This window comes from Ostrinia nubilalis, chromosome 5, assembly GCF_963855985.1.
Source record: "Ostrinia nubilalis chromosome 5, ilOstNubi1.1, whole genome shotgun sequence".
Lineage (NCBI taxonomy): Eukaryota > Metazoa > Arthropoda > Insecta > Lepidoptera > Crambidae > Ostrinia > Ostrinia nubilalis.
In genome coordinates this window covers 2,013,072-2,032,748 of record NC_087092.1, presented here as the reverse complement: position 1 = coordinate 2,032,748, position 19,677 = coordinate 2,013,072, and the positions used below count along the sequence as shown (strand labels likewise).

General features: G+C 48.3%; 1 protein-coding gene across 1 annotated transcript; it reads right to left on the bottom strand.

Annotated features, from left to right (window-relative positions):
• Window positions 1–370: 370 nt before the first annotated feature.
• Window positions 371–19,265, bottom strand: LOC135072109 (protein melted). Its single transcript, XM_063966061.1, has 19 exons — window positions 19,083–19,265; window positions 18,690–19,039; window positions 17,808–18,062; window positions 17,161–17,365; window positions 16,411–16,670; window positions 15,589–15,735; window positions 13,534–13,688; window positions 12,752–13,020; window positions 12,569–12,614; window positions 12,328–12,461; window positions 11,611–11,706; window positions 10,868–10,968; window positions 8,307–9,345; window positions 6,348–6,511; window positions 5,939–6,029; window positions 5,392–5,409; window positions 4,212–4,480; window positions 3,128–3,382; window positions 371–1,809 (listed from the first exon to the last, which is right to left on the bottom strand). The coding sequence occupies exons 2-19, from the start codon at window positions 18,792–18,794 to the stop codon at window positions 1,561–1,563; spliced, it is 3,858 nt and encodes a 1,285-aa protein (XP_063822131.1). The 5' UTR covers window positions 18,795–19,039; window positions 19,083–19,265; the 3' UTR covers window positions 371–1,560.
• Window positions 19,266–19,677: the final 412 nt, after the last annotated feature.

Genomic DNA, 19,677 nt, shown 5'->3' with positions numbered 1-19,677 from the left:
AAACTCTTGAGCGTGAGGCCACGGGCAGACAGACTATTGGCCTTGGCGGGCGCGTCGCGCGCCTGCGAGTGGGCGACGGCGATGCTGAGGCATTGCACCCACTGCTCGGCGTCCTTGCCGTGCTTAGCCTACGAGTACACGATGCTAGCTCGTGATTGTCCTGTCGATTAGATATCTCAGGTGTGTCGCGCGTGTTTTGTTTTCGATGCAAACTCGCGGAGTTGAACAGGCTTGGTAGAACTTACTAGAAGCTCTTGAGCGTGAGTCCACGGGCGGGCAGACTATTGGCCATAGCCGTCGTCCTTAGCCTACGAGTACACGATGCCAGCTCTAATATAAAGTATGTATAGAACTTACTAGAAGCTCTTGAGCGTGCAGGCTGTTGGCCTTAGCCGACGTTCCTAACCTACGAGTTCACGACGATATCAAGTTTGATACACTGAAGCATAATGCAGTTTGCGGACAGAATGTGGAACTTACTAGAAGCTCTTGAGCGTGAGTCCGCGGGCGGGCAGACTGTTGGCCTTGGCGGGCACGTCGCGCGCCTGCGAGTGTGCGACGATAACAAGTTTGATGTACTGAAGCATAATGCAGTTTGCGGACAGAATGTGGAACTTACTAGAAGCTCTTGAGCGTAAGTCCACGGGCGGGCAGACTATTGGCCTTGGCGGGCGCGTCGCGCGCTTGCGAGTGGGCGACGGCGATGCTAAGGCACTGCACCCACTGCTCGGCGTCCTTGCCGTGCTTAGCCTACGAGTACACGATGCTAGCTCGTGATTGTCCTGTCGATTAGATATCTCAGGTGTGTCGCGCGTGTTTTGTTTTCGATGCAAACTCGCGGAGTTGAACAGGCTTGGTAGAACTTACTAGAAGCTCTTGAGCGTGAGGCCACGCGCTGGCAGACTGTTGGCCATAGCCGTCGTCCTTAGCCTACGAGTACACGATGCCAGCTCTAATATAAAGTATGTATAGAACTTACTAGAAGCTCTTGAGCGTGAGACGGGCAGGCGGGCAGGCTGTTGGCCTTAGCCGACGTTCCTAACCTACGAGTTCACGACGATATCAAGTTTGATACACTGAAGCATAATGCAGTTTACGGGCAGAATGTAGAACTTACTAGAAGCTCTTGAGCGTAAGTCCACGGGCGGGCAGACTGTTGGCCTTGGCGGGCGCGTCGCGCGCTTGCGAGTGCGCGACGGCGATGCTAAGAAGCTTAGCCTACGAGTACACGATGCTAGCTCGTGATTAGGTGTGTCGCGCGTGTTTTGTTTTCGATGCAAACTCGCGGAGTTGAACAGGCTTGGTAGAACTTACTAGAAGCTCTTGAGCGTGAGTCCGCGGGCGGGCAGGCTGTTGGCCTTGGCGGGCGCGTCGCGCGCTTGAGAGTGGGCGACGGCGATGCTAAGGCACTGCACCCACTGCTCGGCGTCCTTGCCGTGCTTAGCCTACGAGTACACGATGCTAGCTCGTGATTGTCCTGTCGATTAGATATCTCAGGTGTGTCGCGCGTGTTTTGTTTTCGATGCAAACTCGCTAGATGAACAGGCCTAGTAGAACTTACTAGAAGCTCTTGAGCGTGAGTCCGCGGGCGGGCAGACTATTGGCCTTGGCGGGCGCATCACGCGCTTGCGAGTGGGCGACGGCGATGCTAAGGCATTGCACCCACTGCTCGGCGTCCTTGCCGTGCTTGGGCTTGAGGATGAGCGTCTGGTCGCCCGTGAAGATTTCGAACGCCTTGGGGATGTTGCGCGCGCCGCGGGACACCTTCACCGAGCGGATCTGGTTGATGTCTATGCTCTCGCCGCCGCTCTGGAATGTTTAAGGAATATTTACATTGTGTTTTTTGCTAGTCCGGTCGTCGAACAGCGATAAGGTTGGGTAGCTTGGGGTCATTGTACGCAATTCTATCTGCTCGGCGACCGGACTTTAAAGACTTCTTAATGATTAGTCACTGAAGTAGTGGTAAGAAAAAATCCAGATAATCATCCGTTTTGCAATGGAGGGAAGTTGAACCTTTACTTTGACCTCCACCTATATTCTTCCGATTAATTTCGTTGCGGGTCTTTCGCCCGGGACAAACTTGACCTTCACTGGTTGGGTTTTATATTGGCGATCAAGCTGTAGCCTTGACATCCTGCTTATCTTGCTATTGATTGAGCAGGATGACAAGCATGATTCACAAGCCTATGCGCCCGGTGTGGACGCAGCTATTGATGGAGGAGTGACGTCACGTACCGAGCCCTTGCAGGACAGGTGGGCGGCGGAGAGCGTGAAGTATCTGGAGCGAGTGACGTCACGTACCGAACCCTTGCAGGAGAGATATCTGGTGCGAGTGACGTCACGTACCGAGCCCTTGCAGGAGAGATATCAGATGCGAGTGACGTCACGTACCGAGCCCTTGCAGGAGAGGTATCTGGTGCGAGTGACGTCACGTACCGAGCCCTTGCAGGAGAGGTATCTAAGTGCGAGTGACGTCACGTACCGAGCCCTTGCAGGAGAGGTATCTGGTGCGAGTGACGTCACGTACCGAGCCCTTGCAGGAGAGGTATCTGGTGCGAGTGACGTCACGTACCGAGCCCTTGCAGGACAGGTGCGCGGCGGAGAGCGTGAAGTATCTGGTGCGCCAGCGCCGGAAGAGGCGCCAGCGGCCCTTCTTCTCCTGCAGCTGGCCCTCGATGACGGGCGCGGCGCCGGCCACGAAGCCCTGTGCGCGCTCGGGGTGCGCGCACAGTGTCTGGTGCGAGTGACGTCACGTACCGAGCCCTTGCAGGACAGGTGCGCGGCGGAGAGCGTGAAGTATCTGGTGCGCCAGCGCCGGAAGAGGCGCCAGCGGCCCTTCTTCTCCTGCAGCTGGCCCTCGATGACGGGCGCGGCGCCGGCCACGAAGCCCTGTGCGCGCTCGGGGTGCGCGCACAGTGTCTGGTGCGAGTGACGTCACGTACCGAGCCCTTGCAGGACAGGTGCGCGGCGGAGAGCGTGAAGTATCTGGTGCGCCAGCGCCGGAAGAGGCGCCAGCGGCCCTTCTTCTCCTGCAGCTGGCCCTCGATGACGGGCGCGGCGCCGGCCACGAAGCCCTGTGCGCGCTCGGGGTGCGCGCACAGTGTCTGGTGCGAGTGACGTCACGTACCGAGCCCTTGCAGGACAGGTGCGCGGCGGAGAGCGTGAAGTATCTGGTGCGCCAGCGCCGGAAGAGGCGCCAGCGGCCCTTCTTCTCCTGCAGCTGGCCCTCGATGACGGGCGCGGCGCCGGCCACGAAGCCCTGTGCGCGCTCGGGGTGTGCGCACAGGAAGCAGCGCCAGGGCTGCTGCGGCGCGCCGCCCGGCACCGAGAACACGTCGAAGAAGCCCGCCGCGCGCAGCTCGTCCGCCACCATCTCTTGCTCCTGAAAGTACGAAGACTTTTAGGAGCGTTACTGTTAAGTTAGAGTTACTGGCGAGTCACACACTCGTACTCGCTAGCAACGCCAACCAACGAATAAGGGCCTGTCCAGGAGGGCGAATTCGTCACGAATCCTACGCGCGAACACGAGCGTATTGTATAACGAGATTTACGCGCGAATTTTCAACTCGTCGACAGGCCCTAAATAAAGTTATCTAAAAGGCCACCATCTCCCGCGCCTGGAAGCATATAGGTTCTGTCAGTGTTGTATAGGTGGAGTCACTAGCGAGTGACCCTCATACTCGGCAGCAACGCAAACTAGCGAACAAACAGACTAATCTAAAAGGCCACCCTCTCCTGCTCCTGGAAGAAGAGTCACTGGAAAGCCCTATGATGTTTAAAGTTCGCCAGTATCTAAAGTGAGCAGAATCTCAGTTAATGCTGTGTAATTTGAGTATTTAGAGATAAATGTAGTTGAATTTTCTATGTAAAGCAGATTAGCAGTTCCTTGAAAGTTTGCTAAGTCACATACCCATGCCATAAGGACTATCGAGTGGCAATGGGCGGGGCACATAACTCGCAGAGCTGATGACCGCTGAAGCAGAAAAGTTATCAACTGACGAGTGACGACCTCGGGGCAATAGACGTAGTGAGGACAAACCCCACACTAGGTGGACCGACGATCTGGCGAAAGTCTTAGATGCGGGTAGCGCAAGATCAGTCGTTATGGAACTCTTTTTGAGAGGTCTTTGTCCAGCACAGCAGTGGACATCATTTGGCTGAAACGAGGAGTATACATGGGCTTGTGAATTGAAGGTACCTATTATGCTTACCTTGAGGCCGGGAAAGGCGCTGGTGACGACAGTAAGGAAGGTCTTGTTCTCGCACTTGAGGATGTCCCAGCAGTGCTTGAGTGACGCCACGGTGGGGTCGCGCGACGACAGCGCCGATGCGTGGCGCGCCTGTAGCGCCAGGAACATCAGGTGGATCCACACGCGAGGCGCGCGCGTGCGAACGCAGAATAGCGCGCGCGCGAATAGGCAGTGCGGCCCGCGGCGACCGCATGCGAATTGTAAACGTGCTTGTTTCTTCGAGCGACGCTCTGGGTAAGGAAACACACACGAATTAAACACGACTTGTCACGTCAACATAGTACTATCCCGCGCGTGAACAGGCAGTGCGGCCCGCGGCGACCGCATGCGAATTGTAAACGCGCCTGCTTCTTCGAGCGACGCTCTGGGTAAGGAAACACACGGATTATACACGACTTGTCACGTCAACATAGTACTATCCCGCGCGTGAACAGACAGTGCGGCCCGCGGCGACCGCATGCGAATTGTAAACGCGCCTGCTTCTTCGAGCGACGCTCTGGGTAAGGAAACACACGGATTATACACGACTTGTCACGTCAACATAGTACTATCCCGCGCGTGAACAGGCAGTGCGGCCCGCGGCGACCGCATGCGAATTGTAAACGCGCTTGTTTCTTCGAGCGGCGCTCTGAGTGAAAAAATACAAGTCACGCATTATACCCAACTTGTCATGTCAATATGTATATTACAATCGCGCGCGCGAATAGGCAGTGCGGCCCGCGGCGACTGCACGCGAACTGTAAACGCGCTTGTTTCTTCGAGCGGCGCTCTGGGTAAGGAAACACACGGATTATACACGACTTGTCACGTCAACATAGTACTATCGCGCGCGTGAATAGGCAGTGCGACCCGCTGCGACTGCACGCAAACTGTAAACGCGCCTGCTTCTTTGAGCGACGCTCTGGATAAGGAAACATACGAATTATACGCGACTTGTCACATCAACTACTATAGCGCGCGTGAACAGGCAGTGCGGCCCGCGACGACCGCATGCGAATTGTAAACGTGCTTGTTTCTTCGAGCGGCGCTCTGCGTAAGGAAACACATGGATTATACACGACTTGTCACGTCAACATAGTACTATCACGCGCGTGAGCAGGCAGTGCGGCCCGCGCCAACCGCACGCGAATTGTAAACGCGCCTGCTTCTTCGAGCGACGCTCTGGGTAAGGAAACACACGGATTATACACGACTTGTCACGTCAACATAGTACTATCACGCGCGTGAGCAGGCAGTGCGGCCCGCGCCAACCGCACGCGAATTGTAAACGCGCTTGTTTCTTCGAGCGACGCTCTGGGTAAGGAAACACACGGATTATACACGACTTGTCACGTCAACATAGAGAACGTCAACGGAGAGCCGAGCAAGGACCTGTTTATCACCAGGACCTCCCGAGTAGTCGCAGTAACTGGATCGCGCATTATACACGACTTGTCACGTCAATATAGTAATATCACGCGCGTGAACAGGCAATGCGCCTGCGCCTGCTACTTTGAACGACGCTCTAAGCGAGGAAACAAATACAAATCAGCTTGTACCGCAGTGATTCATGCCACGTACGTACACCGAATTTAGAATCCTTTTCGAACACATAAAAGGCAGTTGTTGAGATACACATAAGATTTCAAAAGTCAAATTGATCAAATCTAATACTGTATCGTTCAAATATCACGATCTGTGCAACTCACCTTCGATGGTGCACTTGGCGGGCGGCGGCAGCCGCAACGACACGTTGTCCATGTAAGCTTTGATCTTGTCCAAGTGTTTCTCGCAAAAGTGCTGCAAAAATATGAATATTAAATACACACACAAAAAACAGTAGGTTGCTGATTGACACCTTGTTTCGATGATCGATACGAGACTAATAATATGGTGCAAAACGTTTAAGGAAATTAACATATTGGAAAAAGTCATGGCTCCTGATGTATAAACGAAAGGACTTCAAGGAAGAAACACTGATGACAGGAGTGATAAATGGGTGCTATTTTACAAAAATGCTTGATTAAATAATCACAGCTAGCTTGCTGTTTGCTGTTGAAACTAAATACTACGGGATCTCAGGTAGTTGTAATGGCGATTATGCAACAAAAATTGTACCTGGACAGTGTCACGCATAGGGTAGGGCTCAAACACGCTGATGCGGTTGGAGTTGATCATGGTGACGCTGGTGTTGTTGCCGCGCCGCGCCGCCGCCGCCGGGCTGCCCGCCGCCGTCGCCGCCGGACCCGCCGCCGCCGCCGCCGCCGCCGTCCCGCCGGAACCTACGAATAAACTTATTGTGTGATTGATAAAGACTAAAACGGTGGACGCACATGTATGAAAAACTGGCTCAACTATGCGAGCTAAGCTAAACTAACTTAGTTTAGCCGGTGGTGGACGTTCGGCTTAAGATTTGCCACTTCCATCATCAGAAGTCCGAACACCTTATTTTTTCACTAAAACACAGAAAATGTTCGTGAAGCGTTTGACTTGCGTTTGAGAAAAAGTAGCTTTCTGTCAGCTTTATTTATTTACTAGCTTTCCGCCCGCGGCTTCGCCCGCGTGGAATTTTGTCTGTCACAGAAAAACTTTATCGCGCGCGTCCCTGTTTCAAAAACCGGGATAAAAACTATCCTATGTTCTTTCCCGGGACTCAAACTATCTCTATGCCAAATTTCATCAAAATCGGTTGCGAGGTTTAAGCGGGAAAGCGTAACAGACAGACAGACAGACAGAGTTACTTTCGCATTTATAATATTAGTTGGGATTTATTAGGTCTACCAACATTGTTACATAACAACATGTACACTTAAAAATAACAATTATGAACAAAGTTACAATGCAACAACAATTATAGGCTGACACAACATGCAATATAGATTCAATGCAGTTTGTTCCGAACCGTTCCATGCACACATAAAAGACATTTAATCATAATATCAATAATAGTAGAATTTTGATTTAAACTTTTACACAAATACGCAGTAGCGTTCCGTTCACGTTACAGCTTCGTTTGATCTAGCTGTCAAAGCGACACCGCGATACGGATTTGTGCAAACAGCTGAATTTCACTCGTCGTCCAGTCGCTTTGCAGTTGAAAATCTTTAGCACAATCGGAACCCAGGTCATTATATCTCCACTGCAGGAGAATTACCCTTTATAATTTACCAGATGTAAATGGAGCATTTGGCCTATACCCCCCACGCTGACTAGACGGGTTGAGGAGGCCTATTCTTCGCATATTTCTTCTTTAGTCTAATCTTACGCCACTTTCATACAAAGCAATATTAGAAACACAACATGTTCAGCGGACACTTCGCTTCTTATTATACTCACTAACTACTGCAAAAAAACTTATTGGCTCATTACCAGAACATATTTTTTATTACAGATTATGAAGATAAACTACAATTTGAGTGAACTATGCAATAAGATTTTAAAGCTAGTCATTGACATCCACCGCCTGATTACTCCGTTACGACATTCTTCCTTTTAATTATTCACGCATCATTAACAGATCTAGCGAGAATATTTTGCGATGTTAACTATGTTACACATTTTTAACTTAATTGGAATTGTAATTAAAATGTCATTTAGCTTCCAACTTGGAACTGTATCACTTGAACCAACGGAATCATAAAATCATTGTAGGTATTGTTTTACCAAAGCGGAGCGGAGCATTCTTCAACTGAGTTCGACTGTTATGAGACATGTAGAGGCTCCTTAAGAGCAAAATATTTGACGATTTGTAAGTACTATCTATACAAATAAAGAAATTTTGACTTTATCTGGTTCCGCTGAAGTTGAATGAAGAAAAAACTCTATCGAGTGCTTATAACACGACTCATCTTTTTTTGTCTCGTTTTCCCCGTGGTGAAATTGGATTACGTATAGAAAGTTTTCTTGACAAAGGCATTTAAAAAAAAATGTCTAATCAATGTCGTCAAAAATATGGTGTAATTTTGCTCCTCAAAAGAGTCCGTTTCGTTTACATACGTCAGTTATCGGTACTGTGCCGATGCGATAGGGCTGCTACAAGAAGTTATTGTATCGCCATCTAGCGCACCACACGCGTACGCGTTTCTTCTTTCCATAGCGAATATTTTTCTACTAAGTCGCTCGTAATGAGGGTTTTCGCGACTGAAAAATCCGCCAGATGGCAATACGTAGACGCGTAGACGACGGCCACGTGGCCCAGCGCGGGCGCCGGCGCGAGCGCGTCCGACGAGCGCGCGCTCACTGCGATGGACTGCAGCAGTGACCTTGTGATATGACGGCTGCAGCACTGACCTTGCGATATGATGGCGGGCGCGGCGCAGGCGTGCGAGGAGACGACGGCCACGTGGCCCAGCGCGGGCGCCGGCGCGAGCGCGTCCGACGAGCGTGCGCTCACTGCGATGGACTGCAGCAGTGACCTTGTGATATGACGGCTGCAGCACTGACCTTGCGATATGATGGCGGGCGCGGCGCAGGCGTGCGAGGAGACGACGGCCACGTGGCCCAGCGCGGGCGCCGGCGATGGACTGCAGCAGTGACCTTGTGATATGACGGCTGCAGCACTGACCTTGCGATATGATGGCGGGCGCGGCGCAGGCGTGCGAGGAGACGACGGCCACGTGGCCCAGCGCGGGCGCCGGCGATGGACTGCAGCAGTGACCTTGTGATATGACGGCTGCAGCACTGACCTTGCGATATGATGGCGGGCGCGGCGCAGGCGTGCGAGGAGACGACGGCCACGTGGCCCAGCGCGGGCGCCGGCGCGAGCGCGTCCGACGAGCGTGCGCTCACTGCGATGGACTGCAGCAGTGACCTTGTGATATGACGGCTGCAGCACTGACCTTGCGATATGATGGCGGGCGCGGCGCAGGCGTGCGAGGAGACGACGGCCACGTGGCCCAGCGCGGGCGCCGGCGATGGACTGCAGCAGTGACCTTGTGATATGACGGCTGCAGCACTGACCTTGCGATATGATGGCGGGCGCGGCGCAGGCGTGCGAGGAGACGACGGCCACGTGGCCCAGCGCGGGCGCCGGCGCGAGCGCGTCCGACGAGCGCGCGCTCACTGCGATGGACTGTTGCAGCGCTGGTGGTCCCGATATTATCGTGGTTCCCGAACTCTACAAGAACATTTTAATAATGTTAAACAAACTATTTTGCGAATGATAAATAAACGACGTAAAGAATTAGACTACTTATGCCCGTTTTCACCATCAATGCCTAATTTTTAAGTGACCCCTATGAAAACAAAATTCCTGTTATATGTTACCACAGGGGTCACTTAAAAATTAGGGATTGATAGTCAAAACGAGCATTAGACGCATTAACATGATAAGATACTCGAAATCAAAATATATTAATTCAAAAATATCCGATTTAAAATGACGATGTGTCAATAAAGTGAAGATTCGACATTGATTACTAATAATTAACTTTTTAAAAAATATATAACCGACTTCAAATGCATGAACACAAAAAAAAACTAAAAATTAAAAAAATATGATAATACCTATTCAAAAAAAAAATCGTTCAAATTGGTTCATAATCGGCGGAGATATTGCGTATAAAAAAGTTCATCCCCAATTTTTTACCCTTGGGGGTGAAATATTTTCTTCAAATTCGCATGAAACCACCCTTTTGATAATACCTATTCAACAAAAAAATTATCGTTCAAATTGGTTTATAATCGGCGGAGATATTGCGTTTAAAAAAGTTCATCCCCAATTTTCCACCCTTGGGGGTTGTTTTTTTTATTATTAAATTTAAATGGGACCACCCTTGAGGTATTACCTATACGCCGAAAAAAGATTTGGTCAAATCGGTTCATAATTGACGGAGTTATCGCGTAACAAACATAGAAAAAAAAAACATACGGGTCGAATTGAGAACCTCCTCCTTTTTTTGAAGTCGGTTGAAAATCCACTAGAGGCAGCTTTGGGCCGAGTGGCTGCCTCGCCCCGAGCGACAAAATGTGGCTCAGTCCGCGGCGACAAAATTTGTCTCGCAACGAGTTGGCCTCAGTTTGAGGCAGCATCTCTATTTAAACAACCGCGGATCGAGGCTGCCGCTTCACCCAAGGCTGCCTCTAGTAGAGATTAGGCTATAGAAACAGGGACTTAATTTTATACACGAAACATTTAAAAGTGCTAAATACAGGGTGGAATTTTGTAATGCCACCTGGAGGGAAAGTACCCTTAATACAGTAGATAGAAAATTTTACTCAAAAAAAACATTCCTTTATTTTTGAAAAGAAGACAACTGCATTCAAAGATTTTCGAAATTGTTTCAAAAAATTACCATCATACCATACAATTTTCTGTAAATAATTACAATAATTTAAGATTTCATGCTTTTCCTTTCATTTGATTTATCAAGTTTGTTTGAGAGATTTCATCCTTATACTTAACCCTAACGATCGATGCAATAAAAATACAGGGTGTAATTTTTAACAGATTTTAGTTGGTTCGATTCCCGAGTGTAGCAAGCAAATTTTTGGAAATCGTTGAATGCAGTTCTATTTCTTTTCAAAAATAAAGGAATGTTTTCTTTGAGTAAAATTTTCTATCTAAATTATTAAGAGTACTTTCCCTTCAGGTGGCATTACAGAATTCCACCCTGTATGTATGATGTTGTGAAACTCACAATGTGCGTGGAGCCGGCGGAGCCGATGAGGATGTTGTGGTGATGACTGCGGGCGGCGGGACGCGGCGCGCGCGGCGGCGATGCGTTGGCCGGCTTGCTGCCTGAAACGACAGAAACCATCAACACTTGATAACACACAACACAGTAAGGCCCTTTTCACACGTCCCGGTTGCCGGTTAACCGGCGCCGGTCGTGAAGTGTATGGGCATGCCGGATTAATTACGCCGGAACATGTGAAAGTTACGTACCATGCCCATACACCATATAGCCGGCGCCGGTTAGCCGGCAACCGGGACGTGTGAAAAGGGCCTAATAGGGGCCATTCATTTATTACGTAAGGCTATTTTCGCTATTTTTTGACTCCCTCCTCCCCTATTATAAGAAAAAATAAGAATAGGCTGACCCCCTCCTCCCCCCTGATTAATATTTATTACGTAAGAATCTAAATTAAAAAAATTATAGTACACGTTAAATTGTATATTTTTTATTTTGCGCATTTTTGTGATCTTACGTAAGAACTATCGAGACTCCCTCCCACCCCCTTGTAAGAAAATATAAGATATAGTATGTATACGTAATAAATGAATGGCCCCAAAATGATAGGGAAGTTGACGTCAGTCCCCTTTATGAGCTGTAAAACACCGAAAAAGCTTCTTCCATAGTTTTTTGTACAAAAACTAGGTTATTGGCGTTACTTTTCCGCCAAATTAGTTGACTTACTATTTATTGATTTATAAAATTACCTGTGGTAGGTGGACCGTTAACGTTTTGCTGAGAGTTGATTTGCTGTGATGAAGACAGTCTTGTCATGCTTTTGTGAAGGCCGCCCACTGAACCACCTGATGACAATAAAATGACATGTTCTTATAAACGCGAAGTTTGTAAGGACGGGTGACTGTTACTGGATGTATTTTGTGAAACTTTCCAATTTTATAGCAAACATCAGAATAGCACGTAGGTTATAAAATAGGTTAGTTTACACGCCAACAAAGTAGCAGACTAAATTTTTTATTTTATAAATTACGATACAAATGAGACTGACACTAGCACAGATGACGTCACATTTGGTTAGATACTATGATATGATGACATCCTAAAAAAAAATCTAATTCAGTAGAATGCACACGTAACAGCCACGTTGTGTCGTGTCAATGACACGGTGTCATGCTGCGATGCGAGTTAGGCCCGGGGTGCAGGCGGCCTGTGCTCCGCGAGTCACCTAACTTGGCCCGCCGCGTGTACCCGGCCGCCGGGACCGACGCGGCCGGGACCAAACATCTAAAGTGCTGAATGAACACGTACCAGCCACGTTGAGTCGTGTCATGCTGCGATGCGAGTTAGGCCCGGGGTGCAGGCGGCCTGTGCTCCGCGAGTCACCTAACTTGGCCCGCCGCGTGTAGCCGGCCGCCGGGACCGACGCGGCCGGGACCAAATATCTAAAGTGCTGAAGTTACACGTACCAGCCACGTTGAGTCGTGTCATGCTGCGATGCGAGTTAGGCCCGGGGTGCAGGCGGCCGGTGCTCCGCGAGTCACCTAACTTGGCCCGCCGCGTGTACCCGGCCGCCGGGACCGACGCGGCCGGGACCAAATATCTAAGGCCGTATACAGAAAGAAAGCTGGAAACTTATAAACGCTTACCGGCGCTCGACAGCCCTGGTAACCCGCGCAGGAAAATATATGAACGCGCGCCGATAAGTACTGAACGGCGCCGACAAGTTTCAACACGCGCTGGTCAGCGCTGGACGCTGCCATATAAAATGCCATTGAACTTGCTTCCTTTGTGAACGAACGGACCAGCGCTGAGAAGCGCTGGTAAGCGCTTATAAGTTTCCAGTTTTCTTTCTGTATACGGCCTACGGTTAAGTGCTGAATTTACACGTACCAGCCACGTTGAGTCGTGTCATGCTCCGATGCGAGTTAGGCCCGGGGTGCAGGCGGCCCGTACTCCGCGAGTCGCCTAACTTGGCCCGCCGCGTGTAGCCGGCCGCCGGGACCGACGCGGCTGGGACCGACGCAGTCGACGCGACCGATGACGTAGCGACCGACGCGGTCGGTGCAGGCGTGGGCGTGGGCCCTCCTAGTTTCACGATGGTGACGCCCCCAGATGTTCTATTGATCTCGCCGTGTGACGGTTCGGTTTTCGGTCGATTGCTGGAATGAAGCACAAATTGAAAACTACACTTATTAAAGCATGGTAAATGAGTGTTGAGTCTAGAAGTAAATTGATATACTACCTCGAGACTTAAACGGGCCTAACGAGCCAAATACTGACTTATCAATAGCCCGAAGACAACCGGACCGTTATTTAAAATATTTTTAATCAGGAACAGTTTTATCAGCTAAGCTAAGCAGCGTTGCCTATCAGTGCCAACGAACAACGTGGCTGTAAAACCAGCCTAAAGGTGGAACGAAAGCGTCAATTCTTCGCCTGCTTATGTATGTAGTCCATGTCAGCCCTTTCATTTTTGTTTTTTCGGTATTCTAAGACCGCCTAAAAGATGGACAAATGACATCCGGCAACAAGCTGGTATAAACTGGATGAAAGTGGCCAGGGACAGAAGTCGGTGGAAGGTTGAAGAGGAGGCCTATGTTCGAAGACGAACCCCAAAGGCTGCTATACATAGATTAGCATACTTCTTCTCTTTCTTCTCTATGTGTACGGACCTGCTGTGGTGCCTCACGGCGGCTAGAACGCGCTCAGTGAAAAGCGCGGGGAAAGCGCTGCACAGAGCTGTCGCTTCCCGCAGCAGCGCCGCCTGCGCGCCCTCTGCCGCCGGCAAATGCTCTAGCACGAAGTTCAGCGCTTCCTGAGCTCGTTCCTGTGATTGACAAGGGAATTTAATGCTAGACTCTAAGGCTAATGTCAATTTCAATATACTCCGTAGTCAAAAAATTGTGGTCTGGCTAAGCCAAACTAGTAAGATGTTCTGTCACAATTTTAAAAGCTACTGAATACGAATGGTATACGTCTAGAAACTACAATTTCATGTACATAAATTAATAGCTCATTATACTCATATGTAATGAAAAGGAGGTGGGGTCGCGCAATCGCGGGGATGTATGGAGGGCTGATTCTGAAGGGGAGGAGGCAGGGGGCTAGTGGTCTCGGGGGGCTAGAGGGGAGGAGGGGCGGGGGTCTCAGTGATCGCAGGGGGCTAGATTACATTCCCTCTAATATGGTCGAGTGAAGCGATGGCTGGTTCACTCGTCATGTCTGTGAACAGGCGCTGCTTTCGGGGACTGGTCAATCCAAGTTATTCCAACTTATGTATGCGAGTCATTTCTACTAGTATTTGGGTATGTAATCTGTAAGTCTAGATATTAGCACGTCACTACCTTGTTTAATATGCCACGCAATTTTGTATACCCATTCTTATAAGATACACTATACAAGAATGCATGGTAAATTCAGTGAACTGCTCCTGAATCGAATGTACCTGCTATTTCTATTTTTTTATATTAACCGGCAGACAGTGGTGACTGAGTTTGTTGCGGCGCTTCTTCTCAGCACTTGCCAAATGTTGGTCTCGAAGCGCTGGTAGGGTAAAAAGATTATGAGACATGTAGAGGCTCCTTAAGAGCAAAATGACGATTTGTAAGAACTATTTATTAGTCTAAACAAATAAAGAAATTTTGACTTTGACTTTGACTTTAGAGGGAGTCGCAGTGGTCGTAGAGTGCTGAAGGGAAGAGGGCGGGAGTGGCAGTGGTCGCGGGAGGTATGCGGGGAGGCCAAAGGGGAGAGGACGTGAGTCACAGTGGTCATATGATAGAGTGCTGGAGGGGATGGGGCGGGAGTCGCAGTGGTCGCGGGAGGTGTACGGAGGACTGGAAGAAGAGGGGGCAGAGGTCCAGTAGTCGCGGGGGGTTAGAGGAGAGGTAGCGGGAGTCACAGTGGTCGTAAAGCGCTGAAGAGAAGAGGGCTGGAATCGCAGTGATTGCAGGAGGTATGCAGGAAGGCCAAAGGGGAGGTGGCAGGGGTTCAGTGGTTTGCAGAGGAATAGAAGGGAAAAGGGCGCGAGTAGCAGTGATCGCGGGAGGTTTACGGGGGGCTGGAGGGGAGAGGTGCGGGAGTCTTATTGATCACGGGAGGTATGCGGGGGGACTGAGGGGAGAGGGGCGAGGTCCAGTAGTCTCGGGGCGCTAAAGAGGAGAGAGCGGGAGACTCATTGATCGCGGGGGGTGTACAGGAGGTTGGAAGAGAGAAGACAGGGGTCGTAGTCATCGCGGGGAGTGTACGAGGGACCAGAGGGGAGGGGGAGGGGGTCACAGTGGTCGTAGAGTGCTGAAAGGAAGAGGGCGGGAGTCGCAGGAGTGCTGAAAGGAAGAAGGCGAGAATCGCAATGATCGCGAGGGGTGTACGGAGGACCGGAAGAGAGGACAGGGGTCGTAGTCATCGCGGGGCGCTAAAGGGAAGTGGGCGGGGGTGGCGGTGGTCGCAGAGTGCTGAAGGGCGGAATCGCAGTGATCGCGTAAGATGTACGGGGGGCTGGAGGGGAAGAAGCGAGGGTCCAGTCATTGCGGGGAGCTGGAAGGGAGAGGGGCGGGAGTCGCAGTGATCCCGGAAGATTTGTGGGGGGCCAGATGAGAGGGGCAGGGGTCCAGTGGTCCGCAGTCTGTTCGCAGAGTGCTAAAGGGAAGAGGGCGGGAATCACAGTGATCCCGGAAGATTTGTAGGGGGTTAGAGGGGAGGGCGGGGGTCTCGGGGCGTGTGCGCACCCTGTCGGTGTACCCGGGGTGCGCGAGCGCGGCGGCCACGAGCGCGAGCGCGCGCGGGGTCGCGTGCGGCGGCCGCGCGGCGCGCTGAATGCACGCCGTATGCTCGGCCACGAGCGATGGCCGCCGCCGACTGACGCACACTATCACCTACAAAAAAAAGGGAATTTTTCATTTAGGGCGTCTTCAAATTAGAGTCATGAGGAAGCGCTGCAGTGGCGCCACTGTGACGCGTTTGCCGCATCATCACGTTTTGTTCTCGCCTGACCAGTCTCACGAGCCCCACGTCTCGGCGCGGTGCCCCCTCGCACGCCTTACTAACGTATGACGGTGGGAGGCAAGGTAGCTCATATAGCGGACCGCGCCGCACCACTACTAGTTTTCATACAATGAGGGTTTTCGCGATTGAAAAATGCCTGTGGTTATTTTTGACATGACATTGACAGATATGTCAAAATCCACCAATCATGCAGCATTTGGACCTCGCGTCTACGTATTGCCATCTGGCGGATTTTTCAATCGCGAAAACCCTCATTACGAGAAGTTCAGTTGCAGCGCCACTACCGTGACAAACTCAAATGATGGTAGCGTGACTGCAGCGCTTCCTCGCGCCTTTAATTTGAAACGCATTTATATACTTTAGATGCACTTCTCTCACTGTACATCATAATGGTCCTTCGAGCCGGATATCAATATATCAATAGGCTGTCTAATTAGAAGGTCGATTGGGCTTTAGAAAATAGACTTTGAAAGGAGAGTTAAACAATATTTGCTCCAATAATTTTGCATAATTTGAACAGATTGGTAATAAAATAAGAATCTTACTTGCAAGATATCCACACACATGCACCCCGGATCGTCCTGCGCCGCAGTATTTGGACACAAGTACGACAGCAGCTGCGGTACACAAGTCCTAAGCGCCTCGGGGCGGCGCATAGCAACGAGCTCGAACAGCGCGAACAGAGAGTTCTTCTCCACCTGCTCGGCGTGAGGCAGCAGCGATACTAACGCCGTGGCATGACCCTCAAGCGGGGATGGACACACCTCGTACAGGTTGGTCAGGATGCGGCAGAGAGGGTAGTTGCCTGTTGGAGGAATGAGATAGACATTGAGATGGGCAACTGGCTTATGATTGGTGTATTCCTGTTATCATATTATGTCTCTCACTGGCGGACATGGGGAAAAAAGTGATATTTATAAATATAAATCAAAGTGATATTTATAAATATAAAGAAATCTTTACCGCAACTTTTTCCTGATGTCCTCCATTATCTTCCATCAGGAATATACGCTTTTGATCTGGCCCATGCAAAACAATTTGAAAAGGTTCCATGCAAAGAAAGTCAATTTAATCAGTGCATGTTGCAACAGAGGCAATAAAACTGGACTTAATTTAAAATACGGTCAATGATATTTTGCACACTTTAAAAAACATTTTTTGGTCTAGCATTTGTTGTGTCCTTGAGACATCTAACCCACCTTTAATATAACATATAACCTGATTTATGCTAACATTTTAAAGTGATCATATTCAAAAGCTTTTGAGTTGATTTGCATGCAATTTGCACCACTCACCAGACATGATAGAGTCCATAATGGTCTGCACGTGCGGCTTGAGCAGCCCCGCGTGGTGATTTGCCGCCAGTGACAAATAGCGCGCCATGTGCCGCGATATCTCGCGGTTGCCCTTATGCAGAAACTGAACCGCCACCGGCAGGAATAACTCCATGATATTCTTGCTGCCATAGTTCTCCTTTTCAGCTTGTACTGGAAACGAGACCTGTTGACAAAGTACTATAGTCAAAAGAGTGGAGTCAGTGCTAGTCTTTGACTTGCAAATAAACTACAATGGAAGGAAGAGGATATCACAAACAAAGATTTATTGAGATTTAGTTTATTATTAGCTAGCACTTCAAATTCTTATGCATATTTTGTATTATTCTTCTTTAAGTTGGTTTTATGTTGGGCCAGTTATTTCAAGTGCTATTGAACTGAATTTCAGTACTTTAAATTTTTATTTAGAACTATTGTGCCAGAAGCACATAAATAAGTTGCATTTAAAACCAAAATGTTTGGTTGAATTTACATAGAGGTCACAACCTTGGTATCAGAATATAAAGCTATTATTGGCATAATGTAAATGAGGTATTGTATTTGTGTTCTAAGTTCAATTACTTTATTACATGTGGCTTAAAACATTTAAGTTATACAAAACTACTTACCAAGACAATACAAGCAATAATATCAGAGGCAATTTTAGCATGTGGAGGGTCATCATCTCTCAAATGGCCCAGCGGCATCAAATTGTGGTGCAAGCATGACTCCAGCAGTGACACCAGCGCTCCACAGTATTTGTCCAACGTCCCAGTCTCTTTGATACAAGACGTCACTCTGGTCACACAGATTTCTATGAGAGCTTGGTCACGGTCATTGCGGCAATAGTCTGGTCGCGATGAAATTTCAGTTATTTGCTTCAACTGTAATAGATTTAGATTTTTTTTAATGTAACAAAGCAGGTATTTGACCGCAATCGCACCTGGTGTTAACTGTTAAGTGAAGTGAGATAGAAGGTAAAGTTTGAAAATAAACTTCTATTGATGTTAATGATGGGTTAAATTGAGAATGCATCTTATTTATTAATTGCCCTAAGTATCATTATATACCTTTGTTACATTTTAATGGTTTCCTCAAACTATAAATAGATCAAAATTACTGCACAAAGCATTGCAATGAGGACTGTTTGCAAATATGAGCCATACAGCTCTTATGACAAATAGTAAACAAACTGGTTACACAAGTTGCATAAATGTTTTATCAACAGAAACTTATGATATCCATGCAAATTTTCCTCTTAACACAATAATAATGAATTCAATAGTGTGTTGCAACATGTACCAAAACTATAAGGTTTAAAGGAATGGGATTCTAAGTTCCATGAAGCTTTTGCATAACAATGTAGATTTGCAAGATGGATAGGGATCATTGCTAGATAAGATACACAAGTTGATTAATCAAGATTGACAAAATAAATATCTCTCCAACCAGCGGCAAATGCGTGTATCGCCAGTGTTTACTAAGCACAATAATGAATAATGTTAACTTACCACTTCATTCAGGTCATCGACTATTTCAGAGTCCGGGATGGCGAAAATATCGCCCGCCCGAGTCAGGTCTCTTTCATTTAAAACGTGTTTCAATAGTTCGTGCATTTTTGTAACAAAAATTACGTTATCAACATCACACAATCAGCCGCACTTCGAAAGACACTTGAATGGACACATCAACACACGTCGAAAGGGTTAGATATAGACATTATTATCAGCCATATCATGAGTTTGGCGCATATATTTTGTAAATTAATCTAACGGTATCCCAGAGAAAGTATTTTCAACGCAAATAGAAATAAAATTCTTGACCGAAATACGGACGGAATAACTTGTCGTTTCGTCGTAAACTAAACCATAGTTTAGACATACTCTCTAATCTGTGAACTAAACCTAAACTGTCAAACGGTTTGTCTGCTGCTGTCTGTAGAAAAATCAGAACGAACCACTCATGTTCATTAAAATCTTGACGTTGTTCTAAAGCTTTCCTTTGATTGGTTCAAACAATAGGAAAAAACCAATAGAAGAACTGCTTGCAATTTCATTCATGGCAGAAAAAATATATTCCTTGTCCTACGCTACGTGGCTAAAAAAAATGTATGAGGTAGTGTTGTGTGTTGTTTGTGTATTTGGTGTACGATGTTATCGATAACATATTCGAAAGACTCAAAACTAGACAAATACAAAAAAAAAAAAAAAAAAAAAACAACTCCAAAAAACCTACACTAAAACGTAGAAAAATAATTACTAATTACCTACTTATTTATTAGGACGAATTATTAATATTTATGTAGGTATACCATGATTGATACTTCTGGAGTCGGTGCCAAGATTATGAAACATGTAAAGTTTGCCTGCACCGACTCCAAAAGTATCAATCATGGTATACCTACATAAATATTAATAATTCGTCCTAATAAATAAGTAGGTAATTAGTAATTATTTTTCTACGTTTTAGTGTAGGTTTTTTGGAGTCGGTTTTATTTTT